This window comes from Fusarium keratoplasticum, chromosome 4 (assembly GCF_025433545.1).
Source record: "Fusarium keratoplasticum isolate Fu6.1 chromosome 4, whole genome shotgun sequence".
In the NCBI taxonomy this organism is placed as follows: Eukaryota; Fungi; Ascomycota; class Sordariomycetes; order Hypocreales; family Nectriaceae; genus Fusarium; species Fusarium keratoplasticum.
Genome location: NC_070532.1, coordinates 4,678,145 through 4,699,746, shown reverse-complemented (window position 1 = coordinate 4,699,746; position 21,602 = coordinate 4,678,145). Strand labels below are relative to the sequence as shown.

The 21,602-nt window shown below is 53.5% G+C and overlaps 7 protein-coding genes across 7 annotated transcripts; 4 read left to right on the top strand and 3 right to left on the bottom strand.

The window, feature by feature from the left end:
• Window positions 1-331: 331 nt before the first annotated feature.
• Window positions 332-1,438, top strand: NCS57_00647300 (uncharacterized protein; the record flags this gene model as incomplete). Its single annotated transcript, XM_053056360.1, has 3 exons — window positions 332-350; window positions 400-983; window positions 1,040-1,438. 3 exons carry the CDS (start codon window positions 332-334, stop codon window positions 1,436-1,438), a joined length of 1,002 nt encoding a protein of 333 aa, XP_052915315.1.
• Window positions 1,439-1,754: 316 nt separating this feature from the next.
• NCS57_00647200 (uncharacterized protein) lies at window positions 1,755-3,188 on the bottom strand (the record flags this gene model as incomplete). Its single annotated transcript, XM_053056359.1, has 5 exons — window positions 1,755-1,848; window positions 2,034-2,174; window positions 2,226-2,934; window positions 3,014-3,061; window positions 3,131-3,188. 5 exons carry the CDS (start codon window positions 3,186-3,188, stop codon window positions 1,755-1,757), a joined length of 1,050 nt encoding a protein of 349 aa, XP_052915314.1.
• A 3,271-nt stretch (window positions 3,189-6,459) lies between these two features.
• Window positions 6,460-8,801, bottom strand: NCS57_00647100 (F-box domain-containing protein; the record flags this gene model as incomplete). Its single annotated transcript, XM_053056358.1, has 2 exons — window positions 6,460-8,148; window positions 8,229-8,801. The coding sequence occupies 2 exons, from the start codon at window positions 8,799-8,801 to the stop codon at window positions 6,460-6,462; spliced, it is 2,262 nt and encodes a 753-aa protein (XP_052915313.1).
• Window positions 8,802-12,728: 3,927 nt separating this feature from the next.
• On the top strand, window positions 12,729-13,172 carry NCS57_00647000 (uncharacterized protein; the record flags this gene model as incomplete). Its single annotated transcript, XM_053056357.1, has 2 exons — window positions 12,729-12,981; window positions 13,030-13,172. The coding sequence occupies exons 1-2, from the start codon at window positions 12,819-12,821 to the stop codon at window positions 13,170-13,172; spliced, it is 306 nt and encodes a 101-aa protein (XP_052915312.1). The 5' UTR covers window positions 12,729-12,818.
• A 753-nt stretch (window positions 13,173-13,925) lies between these two features.
• NCS57_00646900 (PseudoU-synth-1 domain-containing protein) lies at window positions 13,926-15,930 on the top strand (the record flags this gene model as incomplete). The annotated part of the gene is made up of 3 exons (XM_053056356.1): window positions 13,926-14,137; window positions 14,200-15,702; window positions 15,753-15,930. The coding sequence occupies exons 1-3, from the start codon at window positions 13,950-13,952 to the stop codon at window positions 15,928-15,930; spliced, it is 1,869 nt and encodes a 622-aa protein (XP_052915311.1). The 5' UTR covers window positions 13,926-13,949.
• A 489-nt stretch (window positions 15,931-16,419) lies between these two features.
• NCS57_00646800 (40S ribosomal protein S7) lies at window positions 16,420-17,354 on the top strand (the record flags this gene model as incomplete). Its single annotated transcript, XM_053056355.1, has 3 exons — window positions 16,420-16,581; window positions 16,855-16,937; window positions 16,988-17,354. The coding sequence occupies 3 exons, from the start codon at window positions 16,420-16,422 to the stop codon at window positions 17,352-17,354; spliced, it is 612 nt and encodes a 203-aa protein (XP_052915310.1).
• Window positions 17,355-17,595: 241 nt separating this feature from the next.
• Window positions 17,596-19,352, bottom strand: NCS57_00646700 (uncharacterized protein; the record flags this gene model as incomplete). Its single annotated transcript, XM_053056354.1, has 2 exons — window positions 19,042-19,352; window positions 17,596-18,988 (listed from the first exon to the last, which is right to left on the bottom strand). Exons 1-2 carry the CDS (start codon window positions 19,341-19,343, stop codon window positions 17,596-17,598), a joined length of 1,695 nt encoding a protein of 564 aa, XP_052915309.1. The 5' UTR covers window positions 19,344-19,352.
• Window positions 19,353-21,602: the final 2,250 nt, after the last annotated feature.

Here is a 21,602-nt window from a genome sequence, read left to right as displayed (position 1 = left end):
TCGAGAATGTCCTAGACAGGTTGTCAAACTTAGTGAGAGGTTCAATCACATTTCACTTGTACTGAAGGCCATCTAGACGTAGAGCATACGCAAAAGAAGATGAATAAATCTTGTGAATTACTGAATTGCTCCCTGACCTCCCGCCGGCGTAGGGTAAGTGAGTGCGGCCTCGACGGCCCCACCAGAGCTCCGAGCGCCCAGGGGAAAGTGGCGGGGTAGGAGCTGACAACCAAGCAACATCAACGTCAACACCAACATCAACATTGACATTTACCTGGACTTGTTCTCGCATCTTATCAATCGCTCCCCGTGAACAGGCGATACATACAAGATGCAGTCTGGTATTGCAGGTATGATTGGATCGCCCCTCTTGCCTGTCCATCATCTCACATGCAGCAGCCTCCCAAGAGCTCCAGAACGAGTTCAACTCGTTGTTGGCATCAGACGATACCTTTGGCCTCCTTGCCTCGATTGAGAACGAGTCCCTCGTCCCTGTCGCCACTCTTCCCTCGACCTCCTCATCCTTCGGCGAGAACCTAGCGAGCCTGCAGCCGTACATCAAGACTGACGTCGCCCTTTACATCATCCTGCGCCGTTACGATTCGGCACCCAAGTTCCTCGCCATCACCTACGTCCCCGATGCTGCGCGCGTGCGCCAGAAGATGCTTTTTGCATCTACACGCCTGACTCTTGTCCGCGAGCTCGGATCGGAACATTTCCGTGAAACCATCTTTGTGACTGTCCCCGAAGAGCTGAGCGAGAAGGGTTTCGAGAAGCATGATGCGCATACAAAGCTGGATGCCCCTCTTACCGAGGAGGAGCAGGCACTAGGCGAGGTCAAGCGTGCTGAGCAAGAGGCCGGATCTGGAACAGGAGTCAAGGCAATTCATCTCAGCAAGAGCTTCTCCATGCCCATCGGGGAAGATGCGGTTGCTGCTATGAAGGAGGTCGGACAGGACGACGGACGATCGGTTGTCATGCTGGTGAGCTATTTTGGGCAATTGATTTATCCTATGCCGGATACTAACAGACTTGGCAGAAAATCAACCCAGAGACCGAGGTGGTGGAGCTGGTTCCCGAATCGCCGACGCCAAGCTCAATCGCGGAATTGACCCAGGCCATCTCGCAGACCGAGCCGCGGTTCACCTTTTACCGATATACCCACACACACGACGGCGCCGAGCAGAGCCCCGTGCTCTTCATCTACACCTGCCCCGTGACGCCCGGAAACAAGGCCATCAAGTTCAGGATGATGTACCCCCTGATGAAGCGGGCAGTGCTGGAGGTTGCCGAGCGAGAAGCCGGACTTAAGCTGGAGAAGAAGTTTGAGGTGGAAGAGCCCAGTGAGATCACGGAGCAGACTGTGCTGGACGATCTGCACCCCAAGGTTGCTACCAGACAGGGCTTTAGCCGACCGAAGCGACCTGGCCGAAAGTAATCGATGTGATGAATCAACAGATGAGAAAGATTTCAGATGAACAGACAGAAGATACACATTTACAACCATCATGTTTACGAGCACGCCGAAACGTCGAACTAGATACAATACAACTTTGTCACATTTTTAAGGTATGTAAAACAAGTCAATCTTTGATGCAAGAAACGTCAATTGTCCAAGCTACAAATGCTGGTATTTATCCAAAGATGCATGCATGTAATGAGAACCCAAGCCGCCCCTCAACCCCCAAAATGCATGGTATCCTTTCTTTCTCCTTTGTATCGTTGACCTTCTCATCCTCTTTGGTGTTGTCTTCTCATGTCATGTACTCGCTCTCGTCTCGCCAATCATGTGCCGCCCGCCCCGAGTTTTTCAGATGGACTCTTCCGCATCTTTCACAGCATTTTGCACTGGGGAGGTATTAGAAACTGGGACGGTACAAAAAAGCGGCTTTTTGGTCGGTGGGTGTGTTGTGATGTGTGTGTGTGGAAGTCGACGTCTTCTTTGTTGTTGAGATGCAACAAAGAGATCAGGCTCGACTGGGTATGTAGTGACTTTTTTCTCTTCCATGTTCCTCCCATTTTATTCCTCGTACTTGCCTCCAACAAGGGAGATGTTGCTCTTTTCTAGCTTATCCCTGAGGTACTCGTAGACGGTGAAGGTGACGGCCTGGCCGGGAGCGACACGCATGATACGGGGGGTGATGCCCTTGTAGAAGGCGTGGAAACCTTCTTGCCTGGGGGGTTGTTAGTCGCTGTATCTTTGAAAACACATTTTAGAAACTCACTTGAACATGTCGGCGGCGATTCTTGAGATTCGGGTCCAGGCGCTGGTACCGGGCTCGGCGGGAGTCTTTTGCAGGCGGGTCTTGATAGTGTCGATAGGGGCGTTGCTCAGGGGGCCCATGGCACCAGAGACGAGACCGATGAAAGTAGTTTGCCAGCTGGGAAGGTTGGTGCCCTCGTACTGGGGCTGCCAGACCTTGAGCCATTCCTTAAAGTAGCTGTAGGCGGTAAAGTTGACGGCCTGGTTGGAACCCTGTCGCAGGGCAGTCAAGCTGACTCCGCGGTAGAGGGCGCCGAAACCCTCCTCCTTGACGACGGTGTACAGGGCGTGGGCGGCGTTGCGGTACTTGGGAACATCGAGGGGGTCGGCCATGGAGTGGTGCTGGGCTTGGAGACGGATCTTGATGACCTCCATGGGCGTCACGACGGCGACGGCCTCTGTGACACCGGCGGCCAGACCGGCGAAGAAGGTGGCCTTTCCGGAGACGACGCCCGTCTTGGGGTCGGCGAGGATCTGCTTGTACCACTCGAACGAAGTGAACCGGATGGCCATCTTGGGCACGATACCAGTGAGAACGGCACCGAGACCCTTGTAAAGGCCGAGGGGCGTCTCCTTGCGGATGATGTCGGCGCCGGTCTTGATGAAGCCGCGCTTAGGAGCTCCGGGCTGCCTTGCGCGCCGCGACAGCTGCATGCGGACCTTGATTGTGTCTTTTTAACTCATTAGACGTTGTTTGGGGGTCAATTGAGCTTGCGCGCGAGTGAGGCGCAAGAGGGTTTGGCTGCTTACCGAGGGGATGGCACGCGAGGGCCTCCATCATACCAGCACCACCACCAGCTGTAAATCGGCGTTAGTTTATGCTTCAACCATGCTCTGTGAGAGCATCCTAATGCAATTGGGACATACCAATGAGGTTGACGGCCGCCGAGGGCGGTTGCCTCTTGCCTTCACCCTTGGAAGCCATTGCGACGAAACCAGAGCTTATGCGCCCAGCTTTCTTCTCGTTCCCTTCTTTTCTTTTTGAGATCTACCAGACGGCACCGGATCGCGAGTCTTGACTCTCAATTTCACTTTCCAGACGAGGATTCTTAAGACCGAGGTTCGGAGGAGAGGTGTTCGGAGATTCGACGGGATGTGAGAGTGAGGCTACGAGAGAGTGAGGGAGGGGAGAGAAAGGAGTCACAACGCAAAGGAGAAGAAGAGGGCTAAGAAGGATAGAGAGAGGAGCGAAGAACGGAGGGAGGGAAACAATTTAAGAAAAAGAAAATGGGTGGATGGAGCACCTCTCTCTCTCCGGCCGAGACGCCGTCGCGCAAGGTCAAAAAGGCAGACTCATATGAAAAAACAATGGATCCCCTTGCCGAATGGGCACGGGGAATCGTGGTGTAGCTACCGACACACCTTACGAAAACCCCACAGTCTCATCGGGAGGAGCACCTCGGAGAAAGCCATGAATGGGTTCGGAGCTTGGCCGTGGCCGTGGCCTAGCTTAGCTGGAGGCGTGTGAGTTGGGGAGGGGGAGGGGATGCAGGGACGGAAGCAGGAGGATGCGCATACGCGTGGGACGGGCAAGAGAAAGGAAGATGATGGAGATGCAGATATCTCGTTCGGAGAGGTGCCCGGACCATGATAACGTGTGACTGTGTAGAGCTTCAAAAACGTATTGGCATCAAAGAAAACATTCTACACCTGAAGCCATATTCTCTCCCCTCACGCCCTCTCCCCTCATCCCCTCACTCACATGTGCCCTCCCCCAAGCGCAGGTCCCAAAAACACCCGCGAACTCTGACGTCTCTGGCTCTGGCTGATGACTTGCCCCCCCAATCCCAAAGCCGAACAAGGAGCCCCACAGGCTCCGGGCAGGCGGAGGACCGGGGTGCGGAGGGCGTGTGTGGCTACGCATCCATGCGGCCGAAGCAAGCAGAGATTCTTGTTTCTTTTTACAACCACATGTCATGCTGAGATCCTGTTTAAATTCTTTCGAGTAAAAGATGAGCTTGTGATGATGCCCTCAGCTGACCGAGCCTAGTAATAATCATGGTCACGGTGTAGACGCAGAGCTCGGTGAAGTTCCAAGTGACGTCGGTTTCTCTCTTTTACCGACGGGTAGCCGAGCTTGTGATTTTGCGGGGTCCCGCAACTGCTTGCCTTTGTGTCTCGACCTCTCGTTGCGCTTTCCTTTTCCGCTGACCTCGCCTTACGGAATTAGCTAATCAATGTAAATCTGGGGTTTTCACCTCAGAGAAATATGAACTATTCACAACAATGGCTCTCAACTATCAGTCAAACATGAATAAAAGTAAGATAGTAATGGTTGTGCGCCTTCTAACAATGTATTAATGCAAGAATGAGAACATCAATCGGAACCGTTTCGCATCCAATGACTCCTTTCCCTCTCTCTCCCCCAACAACTACACCCACACCACTACCCCCATTCAAAAATCCACACGCCCCCTTGTTTTCGAGAACGGCCATCATCCGTTGCACGAAAAAAAAGCGAAAAGGAAGTGCATGGCCGAGGTTTGCCGAGGTCTGCTACCTATTGTTCCATATCATTTTCTGGACCCTAAAGAGGATCTCAAGTAAAAAGAGAAGGGGAAGAGGTTCCGTCGGAAGTGCTTCACCGGGGGATGGAATTGAACCCGGGTTTTCCTTTCGGTAATTGTAGGTGGTAATTAATACATTGTGTGTGAAAAAGCACGGAGCAAAAAAGCGCATTGTCAAAAAGGCACGAGTGGCCTCATGCCCAGGATCGTGAGATTTGAATGCCGTGTACAAAGTCGGCACTCGAGACATGCTGCGGAAACGAAGCACCCTCTCTGCCGAAAAATCCCAATCAGTCGGTTCCGATGAGATCAGATAAGATGCCCGTTTGACTTTGTTTTCCGCTCTGCCCCTTCCATCCATCCATTCCTTTCCATGTTTCCAGGCCCCGTGTGTGTCGGAGTTGGTCGTTGTTAGCAGCTTGATCCGGGACTCGGAGATTCGGAGACTCGGACGACCTTTTTAGCAGTCAACTCTGCCTCCCCCCGAGGACCCTTTCCACGAGACAAGGGAAGACCTGCCTCTTCCCTTGTCTCAGCTTCCGCCCGAGCTAAGGCAAGGTACGTACGTTACCCGACTCACAACAACACACACACACAACTCGGCCCTCCGGTCAAGCTCCACCCGCGGAGCCGCAGCCGTATCCCGACCCGGGCGGCGACACGTCCGCCGTCCATCTCATTGGGACGCTTCGGAGCCTAAAGAGGAAAATATTTGTTTTATTTGCTCCCCGTGAGATCTTTTACGTAGAGAAAGCTGGAACGTATCTGTTAGAGGACGGTACAAGACGGCCGAGGGAACGGATCCATAACTAGACGGTTCTAGATGGCCTTGAGGACATGACGCCATTTCGCTTGACTCGTTTGGGGTTGGGATTCTAGCGGCTACGTCTAGGCGACTTCAAGGATATAACCTGAGCCCCCAACTGGAGATTGCTTTGGATCTCTCCCTCAAAGGACCCTGATGCTCGGAGTGGTTTTGGGCATGACAGCCTCACTGGACAAGGTAAACAGTCGGTCTACATACAAGCTATGGATTCATGCGTATTGTTCAGGGCGGCGTCCAACACTTGGAAACGAATGAACTGCTTCAGCCTTGAATCTACGCAGCTCCAGGTTGTATACTTCGGAAGGGAAATACTCACAGATGCGGCAGCAAGACCATAACAGACAGTCAGCCCTATGACAGCCCAAAAGGAAACTCAATGTCACCATCACATCGAATTACTTGCACAAGGCTGGATAAGTTTTAAATGTCTTTGTATCTTTTCACATCATCTTCTTCACTAGTCATACTGCATCATCTCCAACTCCTAACGTACAGTTGTCCCTCCCGTTCCATGCATCCGTGAGGCCCATCTTTATCCTCTCGTCGAGGGACAGTCCCCGTTGTAGGTACCCACAAACAAAACAATTATCCGTGCCAATAACTCCCCGGCCCTCAACCCTTTCGTCATCCCTTGTTTTTTGCCCCGTGCCTCGGTACTAATCAACCCGAGGTGCACTTCCTTGCCCGAGCTCTTCCGTGTCTCCAAAGAAATGCATGCGTCAAATCAAACACCAATCCTTTCATGATGCGACCAATTCCCCAAATGACTATCCGCTACCTCCAAAAGACTCCCGCTACCGACAGAAAGAAAGAAAAAGAAAAAAGTGCGATAAGGTGGAACAGCCAGCACCCATTGGTACAGACTACGAAGGCGTGCCACGTTCTTCAACCCGCTCACCTTCGAAGCTGTACAAGCGAACCTCGCCGTCTTCACTACCACTCGCCATGCGGCTGTCGCTGAGACCGACACATGTCACAGGGCCAGCATGTCCGGTGAAGCTGCGCTCACACTTGCCAGAACGAGGCTCCCAGATCTTGGTCATCGAGTCATTGGCACCCGTGACTACCCGCAGGGTGTCACCGACGAGACCCCAGATGCCCTCGACATGGCCAAACATGCTGCGGATGCACTTGCCAGTGGCCGTGTCCCAGAGTCTAACTGTGTTGTCCAGGCCACCAGTGAGCATGTATCGTGGAGGCAGCGGTCGAGACTCGTCTGCAAAGCCCGGTCCGTAGGCCGCCCGATCATTCGCGGGCTGCTCCGGGACTGCAACCGGGGTGTTACTCCGGCCGCTCGACACCGATGCCGCATCCGAGTTGTCCAAATGGGGCATCTCATCCGGCTCAAAGTCCGCCGGCATCAGGAGAACCTGCTGCACCTGGCCCACATGGCCGAGGAAAGTCTTGATGCATTGCTTCGAGTCCAAATCCCAGAGCCTGACCGAGAGATCATCCGATGCCGAGAACACAACTCGCGAGGGCGAGTCGATGCGCACGTGGTTGACCCAGTCGGTATGGCCCCGCAGACAAAACGTCTGCTTGGTATCAAAGCTAAACACCTTGACCGTCTTGTCAATCGAGCCCGAAGCCAGGGTGCAGCCGTCATAGTGGACCGATAGGACACCTTCGGTATGGCATTGGAGCGTGCTGAGACACTCCCCGGTCTGCCAGTTCCAGATCTTGATCGTCTTGTCGAAGCTACCGCTGATCAACTTGGAATCATCGAATTGGAGCGTTCGCACCGCTGACGTGTGGCCTCTCAGCGTGCGCATCACCTCTCCCGTCTCAATGTTCCAGATCTTGATGGTCGTGTCGTAGGAGCCCGTGGCCAGGATGTTGTCGTCAAACTGGAGACACGTGACACCATTCTCGTGACCCTTGAAGGTCTTGATGGAGCAACGACCCGTCTTCCAGTTGTACCCCACCTTGAAACGATCCCGGTAGACATCCTTCCACGGTCGGAACTTGCGCTCTTGTTCGAGCTGTTGTCGCGATTTGCTCGTGCCGTTTACTCGTGGTCGCTTTGCGCCTCTGTCGTCCTCATCGTGCTCGTGATCGTCGGCTTGGCGCTTTCGCGATTCGCTGCTTTGTGTCTCGGCGTCCTCGTCAAGCTCAACCACGTCGGCGGCCCGCGGATGTCGGTGTACTTGTTGGTGGCGGCTCCACGCCATGAGTTTTTTCCTCTCCAGCAACGGTAGACCCCAGCCGCATTTTGTGCATTTGCGGTCGATGTGCTGTTCGCACATGCGGTGCCACACGACATCATCGTCAGCCAGGTTGCGCCATCGTCGGCTGACCTGCGCCGCCTTGCAGAGCGATACGGTGTCGAGATAGCTCAGAATCTTGTAGGAGAGTTCGGTGGGGAGGGCGGCAAGGAAGTCGATCTTTAGCTGTTCTTGGACCTCGCGCGATACGGTGGAGAGCTGAGGGAAGCAGCATTGAGTGATGATGCCCTGGAGCATCAGCTCGCGGTGTTTTGAAGGGGCTGCGGAGAACAGCGACCACACATGCGTGATGGCTTCTTGATCGGCTGACGAAAGACTGTTGAGTTCCTACAGGACCTGTCAGCAAAGTCATCCAGGGGCGCCAACTAGCTCCGACCGAAGTTGGAAGCAGGGGCAGCAACACTTACACTTTGGATGAAGCCCATCTTGGTCTCGTCGGCAGCACGTCGACACTTGGAATCGGGGCGGTGACGATAGCAATACTTGCTATTGGGATCCTTCTTGCGAACAGTGGGATTGCGGCTGGGTGTCTGAGGAAGGGCCTGCTTGGCCTTGCCGAAGGGTGCATAGAGACCGGGGATGTGCTCCTTCAGGAAGGGACTGACGGTCTTACCGACCAGTTCAGAAGGCATCTTGACTAAGCGTGGGTTGATTTCTTCGGCGGATCGGTTTCGGTCGCAGTTGTCCTTCGAAGGTTGTTGAGAATGGTTATCGAGTTCCTCGGAGGTGTCGTCGGTGAGCTTCAGAGAGTCGCTGCTGGCAGCCAGAGGAGGAAGAGGTGAGGCGGTGGAACTTGAAGTCGAGGACGGCACAGGAGCATGGCGATGTACAGATGTTATTGTTGAGGCGGAAGCAGAGGCGGAAACAGAAGGCGAAGGAGTCGAGGAAGTAGAGGTAAGAGATACGGCTGAGGTGACTGGGGCGGTAGTGGATGAGTCGGAGGAGGGCCGATGGCCGTTGACGAGCGAGGGGCTGTTCATGGCGCAGGGAAAGCCAAATCAAGGACCTTGGGGAAAAGGGAGTTGCGCGATGAGAGGGCTAGATATCGTAACTCCCTGCTGCCGTCTGGGGAAGAGTGACTGGGCTTCTGGGGTGGGATCTGAGGCAAAGTCGCTGGGCGATGGCGTGCTGAGCCTTGGAGCGCTACCTGCGGTCCACCCTAGATTTGTGCGCCAGCCAGCCCAGACCTTTTGAAACCCCAGTCAGCGGCTGTGCGACAGCAGCCGGTCGCTTTTGCTGCTTGCGCTAATTGGCGGCCGTGGGAGATGAAACCGATTCTGGCGGTATTCGACGAGAGCTTCTGTCGTGGTCGCGTTGCGTTGCCCGGCGAGGAAAAACGAGAGGACGTGGTTTTGCAAGGTGTAAGTGGGTGGGAATGGAGGGTGACGTTCGGTGGAGGCAATCAACCTTGAGAAGGTGTCCTGTCCCTTCGGGTCGTCGGGAGGTCCTGGGTCCTCCAGTCACCATCCACTCCGAATTGGCAGGTACCCTCTCGCCTTGCGCCGTGCCTGCCCTACTCTTTCCTTACTGAGCCGACCGTAGGGCGGGGAAAAGAGGAGCTTGAGATGCAGCTTCCTGCTGGGCTTTTTTCTGCCACTTCGATAGGTCATGTTGTTATCTGACATCGGGCTTCTTTGTTGAGCTCGCCGACCTCATCCTATCTCATCTTCAATCCCTCACAAACAACAACCGTGTCCCTCCAAAATGATGGGGGGTCTCTCTCAATGCCTTCCGGGACTCCCTGACCCCCCAGTGACCTTGTCCGCACTGATTTGAGCCCTGGGCGTCTGGCCCTTGCTCTCTCTGGTCAATCATCTCACAAGGAGCGCTTTCGAATTTGGGCCCCAAATGGCGTTATCAGAGACCGATCGGCCGGATAGGTTGACGGTATAAGTGGGTCCCTGACACGGCAGTCGGTCGGTGTGGAAGGCGTGCTGGTGGCTCTTGCGTTGCGATACAAGTCTGGCATTTTGCCACTCGAGCTTCCGCCATCAAGGTTCACTCGGGCATCATGGCAACTATTCGCGAAAACTATCAAGGCCATGACAGGTTCCCTCTTTGGGCCTCCTCGATGGCATTCTGAGGGGAACCATGCTCACCTGCCTTAGGTTTCGCACGGGCTTGTACCAAGTCATGCAGGCAACTGGGGAATCGACGGGGCTCTGGGCCCTCAAAGACCCTCCAACGCACGCAGCAAAACGCACTGTAACTCACAGTTCGTACTCACGGTCAATCACAATGTTGTCTGAGACGGCAGAGAAAATCACCCTGCTTAGATTGGACGGCATTGACCGCGGTATCCTCGCTTCTACTGCAATTATGGTCCAATCATGAATCCATTCAGACTTTTCGACTCCTCTTTTCTGCTTGCTGATTCTCTATTTTTTCTTTTCCTTCTGGGCCCCTCTTTTTCATGTCTTCAGCTGATGCTATCAATTTTCATAGATTGCTTACATACACATGCACTCATCTCAACTCATCAAGTGGACGCCACAGAGCCACACCCAACAAAGAACCTGCATCCTCACTCCATCGACGCACGCCAGAGCCCACGTTTTTCATGTCGTCTTCATTTCGATCCACCTTCAGCATTCGCTCCCTCGTTTTCACTTTCTTGACAAATTCCACAGCCCGACGAGACGGCATTTGTCCCCGTTCTAGATCTCGCCGCTCGCGATGACGTGATTTCCCCAGGGCAATTGGGTCTTTGCAATCCCATGTTTTACCTTTTGTCATCCATTATCTCGCCACGTCCGACTTCCGAGACCCGGGATCGCCTCATCGCGTTTTGCGACTCATCACCTCGGTCGAAGCGTCGATGCTGAACAATCAAACAAACAAGGGGTGATCCCTCGTGATTCATGGCCAGGGCGCTTGAGCTTGGCGGTGATGAACCAGCCAACCGGTCGCGGATTACGTAGACGGGCTGGGTTGCTCACTCGGCTGCTTGAGCACATCATCGCATGTGCTACCGTGGCGCAGAACCATATCTGTGAGCACATCACCCCCGGCAATGTCATGATTATGCTCTGGGCAACCTTGAGGTCTGTTTATTGTGCCAATCTCCCCTTATTTGGCCGAGCCCGAGCTCGCGATCTCGACCTCTGTTGCTATCTCTCGGATTCTGTCGCAACACCAATCTACGACTCCTGACGCCCCTGGTTTCCGTCGATTCCGGAAGCCAGCGATGCGAACCTGCGCCCTCATTCGTCGATAACAACTTGCTTTTGAGTAGAGGCCCCTGGAAGCCCTTGCTCGTCAATGCCATGGCCTAATTCAACAGGCCAAGTCTTGTTTCTCCTCCACTTGGCTCGCAACATGCACCGCACAGATCGCAGGCCTGGCCCAAGGGAACCATCTTGAATAGACAAACCAGCCACTCGCGCTTCCCTGCCTCCTCTGGCGGTTGCAACTTGGTTTCAACGACGTTGCGACATCAGGTGTCGGTGTGACGGCATTGTCAGACGAAGCAAACCTCGGCCTCGTTGATGTCATTTGATTCGGCATCTGACACGCGGTGTGCCGTGTCAACGGATTCTTCCATGCAGCTAAAAGTTTCTGATGGGGAGGATGATGCCAGAGTTTACTTGGAGAAACAGCGGTCTCGGGAAGTGACTCAACGTGTGTGTTGTTCAGCAAAGTCTCGTAGGCGCAACTTTGAGGTCGGAGGCGCCCCGACTCTGGCGCAATCTGATATCCAATCGTGATCATTTTAAACTCAGCATTAGCAACGCCAACCATCCTCTGATGCAGCGACAGCATTCCAGCGGAGTCAGGTGAGAATCTTGATAATGAGGCTCAAAATGCAGCATCATCTGCCTGATTGATCACGACATGTCCGATACGTATCTTTCAACCAGGTTGTTGTAGAAGACCTATCTCGACTTCAAGTCGGACAGGGGTCGTCCCCTGCGAGTCCCGTGGCAGCCAAAGGTCCATAGTACGTAGTTCTAGCTCAACCACCATCAATAAGTTCTGGTGAGATGGCCGAGTTGGTTATGGCGTCAGGTTAAGGTCACCTTAACAACCTAAGATTCCTGATGGAGCAATCCTCCTGGGTTCGAGTCCCAGTCTCATCAATTTCTTTTTTTGGTCCCGTTGCCTTTTTGCTTCCCTTGATTAAATTGATGAGACTCAGCGAGACTCGGTTGCTCCTTTTTGCCGTGCTTACCAGAACTCTTCAGGCTATGAGAGCGCGATGGCTTGACAGTTTCGTTTTGAGTGATGGCTTCAATGCCATGTTCTACCCCTGAACTTCGAGAAGATGACTTCATACGACCACGCATATACTACGCGCTTAAGCGGTCCATTGAGCTTGGATCGCTCATTTTGCTCCGATAGCTTATCACAAGTTTCGCTATTTAAGACATTGGTCGAGATCTTTGGTCCTCGATCCAGGAGCGAACTATTGTTAGCATCATCGATTAGTCCATAGGCGGGTTTACGGGTCGAACTACCAACGATCCCATGAAGGTAGCCAGGTACAGTTTGAGTCCGTTCGACCAGATGAGGCAATGAACAATGATACTCGCAACGTTCCGCTGTCAAAGCTCGGTTCGTGATGCAAGTGGCGGGCCTCACCGCGCTCGTTGTCCAGCCACCCGACGACAGATCTAGGTTCGTCGCGATATTCCCCTTGGATCGGATAATTCCTTCTGCTTCACTGCTAGACACTGGATCAAGCATCGCGCTTGGGATCGCGTCAGACATGTTCACTAGTGAAATGCCGTGTCGAGATGATTCATGAGCGGTTTCACAGTCAATGTCGTCATTGATAGATGAGATCCTTCGGATTGATGACGGCACAGTCGTTTCTAGTGAGATTGATCGCTACGGAATGCTCGAGACTGAGGAGTATAATAAGATGACTTGATTCTGTAGTTGGCAGTGAAAAGTTCTTCTCTATCATCCTTCAGTTCCAACGCGCATCTCAGGCTTCAAAGATCACTCTCAACTTCCACTTCCAACTCAACACACTCAATTTACACAACACCAACATGTCTTCCCGAGGTTACGAGGACTCTCCTTCTGGCGAGTTCCAGGAGAACTCCTATGTCTCTCGCCCTGGTGAAAAGGCAGAGCCCATTCCCGTGCAGGCCGACTCCGACACGGTGGAGGACCCAATTGATGCGAACAACGCGGACACCGATGCGCAACTCGGTATGTACTTCCCAACACTTCCATCTTGACTATTCTAATCGTATGCAGAGCGCGATGATGCCGATGCTATCGACAAGAGCAACATCATTGATGAGCGTACCCGAGGCGCGACTAAGCCTGGTGGTACCTACAAGGAGCCTGGCGATGTGGAGGGACTGCCTGATGATACTGGTCGAAGCTCCAACCGATAGATAGACGATTAAGGAGCTGCCCCTGTTTGGTGTAACTTATGTATAATCTGACTTATTGAAGTGCACGATCGTTGCAAACAACTTGGGGCGCAGATTATGTGAGCATGTGTATTCTCCAAGCATACTCAACGATGGGAAAGAATGACTTATAATATTTGAAATAGTTCACTCTCAACCCACCATTCGTTCATGTATACTGCATTATTTTCTCACATAACAAGACGTTATTGTTCACTTCATCCCAGGTACTATACCTATGCATCAAAACCATCGCTGATATTGTCGAATCTTCCCAGAAGGGGCATCTATAGTAAGATTACTTCTGAATTGAAGACCAAAGCAAAAGACGGTTAAGATCATTTGGATGTCAAGGCTATGTGGATTTCTAGCCGTGCTGTGTAAATGAGATGGGAGTTAGCTCAACAACCGTATCTTGGCTCATTAAAAGATCATGAGCTGTTGAATGGTATGAAGCATCAAATTATACCAACAACCAAAGGAGACATGATCCCATAAGAACAACACTTAAACTGAACCACTTTAGTATAAGAAAACCAAGATCTTAATTAATCAACCATCGATTCTCCTGGGGATTGTTCATGCCTTTCTCCTCTATTCACTTAAGGTCCAGGGTAAGATCCACGTTAACCCCCGCCGGGACCGCAACGGAAGCCCCACTCACATGCATCGAAAATCTCGTCTCTCCAGACAAGCTTCGAAAGTATATCCATCGACTATCCTCCTCGTACTATTCCTGCTGTCGCAACCAATGCAGATATGGCGGCAGACAACGAGGCTCCTGTCGCGAGCAGCGCAAGCGAATCCAAGCCTGCCCAGGGCTTGGGCGACTCCAATGCCGCTTCTAACAATGGCCAGTCGCGCCAGGATGGCAACCGTCGCAATCCCCGACACGACCACCGACGACCTGGCAAAGGCCGCGCCGAGAAGGGACGTGGTGAATTCGGGTACGTGATCATGGGAGAACCTCTTTCTAGCGCAGTTTCCAACGTGGCTAACCAGATGCTAGCCGTCAGAAGGGCGACAAGCGCAAGAAGAACGACGAGTACAAGGAGTACAAGCGCCGCAAGCTGAACAAGCAGGGCGATTCTGCGGATGGCGAGTCTAGCAACAACCCCTTCTCCAAGGAGGAGATTGCTGCCGAGGAGCGACGGCCGAAGCGAAAGGTCGCTGTCATGATTGGATACGCGGGCACTGGCTACAAGGGCATGCAGGTGAACGGCAACGAGAAGACCATCGAGGCCGACCTGTTCAAGGCCTTTGTTGCTGCTGGTGCTATTTCGAAGGCCAACGCCGACGACCCCAAGAAGTCGAGTCTTGTGCGATGCGCCCGAACCGACAAGGGCGTGCACGCAGCCGGCAATGTCATTAGTCTGAAGCTCATCATTGAAGACGAGGATATTATCGATAAGATCAACGCCGAGTTGCCGGAGCAGATCCGTATCTGGGGTATTCAGAGGACGAACAACGCCTTCAGCTGTTACCAGACCTGCGATTCGCGATGGTATGAGTATCTCATGCCCAGCTACTGTCTTCTGCCGCCTCACCCCGAGACCTTCCTGGGCCGAAAGCTCACCGAGTTGGCCAAGGAGCACGGCGTGGAGGATGAACTGGCTGCCAAGATGGAGGATGTCAAGGATTTCTGGTCCGAGGTCGAGGAGAAGGAGATCAAGCCTATCCTCGCGAGACTGGACCCCGAGACCAAGGCTGCTGTGATGGAGAGGATGCACGTTGCAGAGGAGGCAGAGCCTGAAGCAGACAAGGAGCCCGCAAAGGCCGAAGAGGGTGAAGCTGCTGAGGAGAAGCCAGCGTCTGAAGAGAAGCCCGCCACTGAAGCCCCTGCGGCAGAAACCGCTGCAGAGACTACCGCAGAGACTACCGAAGCGGCTACCGACCCCGATGCTATGCAGACCGACAGTATTTTGGAAAGCCACAAGCCTAAGAACCGTGAGCTTGGTCCAGTTGACTTTGCGCTTCGGGATATCAAGGCGGCGTACGTTGCTGCAAAACGCCGATACCGTATCAGCACCGAGCGTCTGGAGCGTCTCCAGGAGGCCCTCAACAAGTACAACGGCACGCGCAACTTCCACAACTACACGGTTCAAAAGTCCTACTTTGACGCCTCCGCGAAGCGACACATCAAGTCTTTCGTGGTCAACCCCAAGCCAATCATCATCCACAACACTGAATGGTTGTCTCTCAAGGTCCACGGACAGAGCTTTATGATGCACCAGATCCGCAAGATGGTCGGTCTGGCAAGTCTGATCGTCCGCTGCGGCACACCCCTGAAGCGCATGGACGAGAGCTACCAGAACCAGAAGATGGCGATCCCCAAGGCTCCCGGTCTGGGTCTGCTGCTCGAGCGCCCTGTGTTCCACAACTATAACCGCAAGGCGACTGAGTCGCTTGGCAGAGAAGCGATCGATTTTGGAAACTACGAGGAGAAGATCCAGGAGTTCAAGGATAAGCAGATTTACACGCGCATCTTTAGCGTAGAGGAGAAGGAGAACTCGTGAGTAGTGATGCACCCTGAGGTCGGACGAAAGCTAACAAGACATGCAGGTTCCACATGTTCTTCAACCAGATCGACCAGTTCAAGACAAACCACTTCCTGTGGCTGACGGCTGGTGGCATGAAGGCTGCCGAGATCGCCAGGAATACGACCGGTGAGAAGGTGCAGCAGGATGTCGACAAGCAGCTGGGCGATGAGGATGAGGACCCTGAGGGCGGAGAGGGTTAAGAGATATGCGTGTAATACCGGAATTGGGATAGAGTTAGATAGACCCTTGCTTGACTGTCCTGGGGTATAAACGAGTATTGTTCAGTGTATGAGGTACGAGAATCATTCCTCGGAGTTCGGAAGCCTTTAATTGTATGATGTCGTGAACTTGTTGAGCAGGAATGAGCGGTATGGCATACTGTTGTTGCCTGGGGAGGTGATGAACTGTTTAAGATGCCGTGTCAGTGTGCGAGTGGGAATTCGTAGATCCCCGATGATGATAAGATCAGCCTCGGTGACACGGCCCCACATGTCTCGGTGAAGGTCGGTGGGTGAGCCAAAGTTGCAGCCTCAGGCATCAGGGAGACCCACCGCACTCGCGCACAATTCGAGGGTTTGAAAACCCCAATTTAGCGACCCACCCTCACAAACCCCAAAACTTGCAACGGCCCTTCGCAACACCAAGCACCCTTTGTCGTCGTCAACTAACGCAGTGCACCGTCAGTCAAAATGAGCGCCCAGGCCCTGAACAAGATCGCTCCCAACAGCCCTTCGCGGCAGAACCCCTCCGAGCTCGAGTCGAGCATCGCCCAGGCTCTCTACGACCTCGAGACCAACACTGCCGACCTCAAGGTTGCTCTGCGACCTCTGCAGTTCGTCTCTGCCCGTGAGGTGAGAACACCATGATGAACGAAGAAAAAAAAACCTAGGTTGTCCGAGAACTTCCTGTTCCCACAAGAAACCCTGTTTGCAATGGCCCACCACTTCGCCCCCCGACGCGCCGTCGAGAGATCTTGCTCCTGGAGAAAGATTGAATGCGCAGCGCAACTTGTGTCGCCGGGGCGGGCGTGCCAGCCGGAGTATCATTGACTTCTGTGGAACAGGACGGGAAGCGGTCCAAGGTTTTGTCCTGGAGCTCGCATGCTGACTTGGGATCTTGATTAGATCGAGGTTGGCCACGGCAAGAAGGCTATTGTCATCTTTGTCCCCGTCCCTTCCCTGCAGGGCTTCCACCGTGTTCAGCAGCGGTAAGATATCCTTCTCCTAGATGATTGAAGTCACAACTAACGACATTCAGCCTGACCCGTGAGCTCGAGAAGAAGTTCTCCGACCGCCATGTCCTGATCCTCGCCTCGCGCCGCATCCTCCCCCGCCCCAAGCGATCTGCCCGCTCCCGCAACACCCAGAAGCAGAAGCGACCCCGTTCGCGAACTCTCACTGCTGTCCACGACGCTATCCTTGAGGATCTCACCTACCCCGTTGAGATTGTCGGCAAGCGCGTCCGCACCAAGGAGGACGGCTCCAAGCTCCTCAAGGTCATCCTCGACGAGAAGGAGCGTGGTGGTGTTGACTACCGCCTCGACACCTACTCTGAGGTCTACCGACGTCTGACTGGCCGCAACGTCAACTTCGAGTTCCCTCAGAGCGGTCCCGCCGACTACTAAGTTTGCGGAATTATCTGTGTCATGAACAATTTTCTCAGGGCTGGGAGTGATTTTAACATTGGTTGGTCAAAAAAGGGCTTGGCGTCTTAAAGAGAAGTAGCTTGATGAATGGTACAAGCTGCGGTATGATTTGACAAGACAACTTAAACACTTCTTCCGTCCATGACTCGTCCAACATTGGGTATCTAGATCTATGTGCCTCATGCCATGTGTGTGTCTGTCTCTTTTGTATCTTGACTCATTATCTTGACTCTTGTCTGATGCGGCCAACACCTAGCACGCACCAGTATGCTAGCTCTTTCTTCTCCCGAGCGTCCTTGTCCTTCCCAGGCGCTGTGCCGACGTCCTGCTGAGAGTCAGCCTCCCATTCCATCCTGACAAACATAGGTATCTCCAAAACATCCTCGTCCTCTCTCAGTGGACTCTTGTCCACCTTGTCGCCAATCAAGTCCTCTGGGCGAAGTGGCGCAGGAACCACTTCCAAGATGATGCTCACCCAGTTCCGGCCGCGTTCCCAGATCTTACCAGCTTCAGGCTGACCATTGCTGTCTTCACCCTTCCGCCTCTTGTCTCGGTCATCATCCTTGAGAGCGTCATCCCACATGTCCGTGTTGGCCCCAACCTCAAACTGAGGGCACAGAATGGTCACCTTGCTGGAGAACCTGCCAGGCGTACTGTTTGGCGTCGCAAGCGTGACCTTGATACCGTCAAAGATGGGGTTGTTGAACGTGAGGATGTAGTGATAGGGGTTGAGAGGTTTCAGAGGAGGCTCTAGGGCGATCTGCGGACGATGTGTAGTAGGAATTGGCCCGGCTGTGGGATTCAGAGGGCGGATGCTGATTGTCGGGATGTAGGCCTTTGCGACAAGGCGAATCTTGAATCTCGTCGACGTGACCTTGTTTTCTGGCTTGGAGATGATGTGTCGACATACAGAGCAACGCTTAGAGCGTTTCGTCCTGAGGAGGTATGGTATCGGTCGTAGGCCATCCTGGAACCGCTTCACCTCTGTCTGCTGGGCGTTTTGCTCGTTGGAAGCAGTAGTGTCCCAACCCTCCTGATGTAGCCTCTTGATTTCGGCAGACTCATCTAGGTCCGCTAACTTGAGTCCTTCCTCTGTATTGAGAGCCTCCCGCATCACGTCCGAAGGACCCTGGCGCTTCCGGGCGTGTCCATGCCCGGTGTAGATGGACATTATCCTAGATAGCGCTGCAGGGGACGAGAAGCCGACGTTGTCATTGAGCAGAGACATGCCACCCAGTGAAGCATTAGCATCCACCAACTGCGCCTGGTAAAACGACTTGAGGTTGGCAAACTGCAGATCCGTGTCCACGTCGTTATCCGCTGGTGGGGGCTCCTCAGGATTCTCCTTGCGCCGTTCTTTGAACTCCTTTGCCGTGAGCTTGAGGTCGCCGCCGTTGTTGATCTTGGACAGCTGCGAGTGGATGCCGCTGGGGCGGTCAAAGTCGATGCCGATCTCGGTCGAGGTCCAGTTGCAGTACTGGCAGAAGAGGGCGTACGGGCCGTGGCCGTGGGACGAGGCGTCTGTTGCGAGATGGGCCGGGTCTGTAGGCGCCAGCGCCATGACCTGGAGGGGACCGATGCATACGGGACATTGGTAGCAGCTTCGTGTACACCTGTGCAAGTCGCGTTAGGACGGAGATATCATGACCTGGGAAGGTTGGTGTACCTGTTGCCCTCGCTGCGGAGGTTACTGCTAGGAACCTCGAACAGGCAGTTGGGGCAGTAGTATGTGACTACCTCCTCATTGACACATCGAGGACATCGAATCTGCTGGCAATCTTCGCAGTAGAGGAGGTGCTCGAGGGGATAGAGGCTGAAGTTGGATCGAGGGGCACGGGGGTCAAATGATCGCTCATCGTCGGAGGAGTCCTGCGGCTGAGGGCTGTCTGGGAGGTCGGGAGGCGAGAGGTCGGAGCAGGGACATTGTATGTACGTGTAGGGGATCACGGGCGCCATGGCAGCGGTCATGTCCCGGAGTTGACGAAGCTCGACATTGAGTGAAGGGAGCTGTCTGGAAATCGGGGCCAGGTGAGGTGTTCGGTGTGAGGTGAGCAGCGGGTGGGTCTCGGTGAAGATCCAATCAGGTCAGCTGACCACCTTGAGATCACCACACTCACACTCTCACTCTCACTCTTTCACGGTGTTCTTGTCAATGTGTCTACCGTTTCCGTCCCAGTGACATATCCCGTTGTCTTGATTTAATTTCATTCGAAAACAGAAGCAAACTTGATTGAAAGACATGTTCACCAAAAACGGGCTTGATGTTCCAACGAGACAAAGCTGATGCGAATCAGGGAGCCTCCAAACATGGCATTCATTCCCCCACGTGAAATCATGCCGAATCGACAAAAAAGCAACAAATGGATTTGTCTCACAAAAAAAAGAATAGGCGTTTTCAGTCCCGCTCTCCGCCCTACAGCCCGTTTTCAAGGTACCCCCATCTCCCGAGTCAGTGGCGTTATCAATTGGGGACGATGCCCGGAAAAGGGCGGTCGATGCTTCGGTTGGTGAAACACACAACTGAACAAGAGACAAGCATTTTTTGACACTGACCCCCCAATTGGTTTCTGGCATCCGCTCTCTGACGGGCTTACGGCGGCGAAAAGAGGCGCTTCCAGCCTTTCAATAGCTCGGCTGCGAGGTGTCCAGCCTAGCGTGGGAACGGCAACGGGAACATGTCTAGAACGGCCTGCTGGAAGCAGCTATTGATGGGATTTTCTTTCTCAGAAGGCAAAGCCGATAGCGGCGTTTTTCGTTCATGGGATGAGACCAGATGTTTTCAAATCACTCAACTCGTGTATCTTGTCCTGCTTCGGGCTCCGGTCTCCTCACCTTGACACCTGCACAACATTCTGCGGGGCCAGCTAACAAGGGATGATCAATTGAACACGGCGGTTGATCCATTTTGTTTTGTTGACTCGGTCGCGTCATGGTGAAAGCACAACTGAGGGTTGGACCACCAATGGCTAGATCCTTGGCCTGCAACCATGTCAGGACTAAGGCGAGCTGAGCTGGCACGGGGATCAAGGAAGAAAAGAAGAGGACCACCAGTACATACATGGTATTAGCGTATCCTTCGCCAAGGGAAGCTATGAAGCTATAATGAGGATGGGCAAATAATACGTGGAAGACTTCTAGAGCGTTGCCTTCTGTGACGATAATATCATCTTCTCTTATCTAGCACTCTTCCAAGAGTTATTGCGTCATAAAGAAGCAACATTTGACAAGAGCTAGAAGTACCTTGGGCCTTTGGGTGCCTCATTTATTTTTCAACCCGCGTGTTGGCCAAAGCTCGCCTCCCGTGCTCTGGACCATCTGCCCCTTGGCCTAAGCAACTCACTAGTCCACGAGGCTTGCTGGATTTACCGAAAAGGGCTGAAGTATTGAAGTTTCTGGGTGCCTGGACTGAACTGGTCTGCAGCTGAGGTGTGTGTCGTTTTGTTTACTTTGCCACCCGAGATGTTGAAGGGTCCAAAGGAAGGGCACAGGATCAACGGCCCTCTTGATGATGAACGTCAAAGCATCCAGGGGCATGGCTGATCCATGGCTTCGGATCCCTGGACCTTTCAGGTGGAGGCGGAGGCTCCAATTTCGAGACCCGCCCTGCTGGGGACGAAGGATTAATCCCCGATCTAATGGAACGTCAGAGACTAACTAACTAATAGATGGGCTTAGATTAACCACGGATTGATAGAGCTCATTTCAGCATGGACACTTGAGCTTCGCTCTTTCAGGACAGGACGGGCAGCGAGATTACGCCATGATTTCTTCAACTAGAGCCAAGACCCTCACAATGCCCATCATCATGCAATTCCCCGCTACTGGGGTGTCCGGCAGGACCGGCCTTTGCCTTTTCCTTTGACGTTGGGTCCCTCTCAAAGAGGGTGACGGCATGATGCTGAATGCATGCTGTACAGCTGAGTCAAGGGTTGCGTGGACCTCTTACAGACGTGTGCCGCGTCGTGGTGGTGTTCACAGGCAGTCCGATAGATCGGATCGGAGCTGAAGCAGCCAGCCACACATGGAGATGGGCAGACAAATGAGGGGAGGCTCTCCTGTTTCTGGACCCGGTGAATGGGTCTCTTTTGCTGTACAACCTTAGACGTGGGATGAGAGAGGCCAACAGTGTCGAGTGCATGTAATGCATGCATCAGCTCACGCCGAGACGAAGCATAATGTTGACACAGCGGGGTCCAGATCTGGTGGTTTCCACGGCCGATCAGAGCC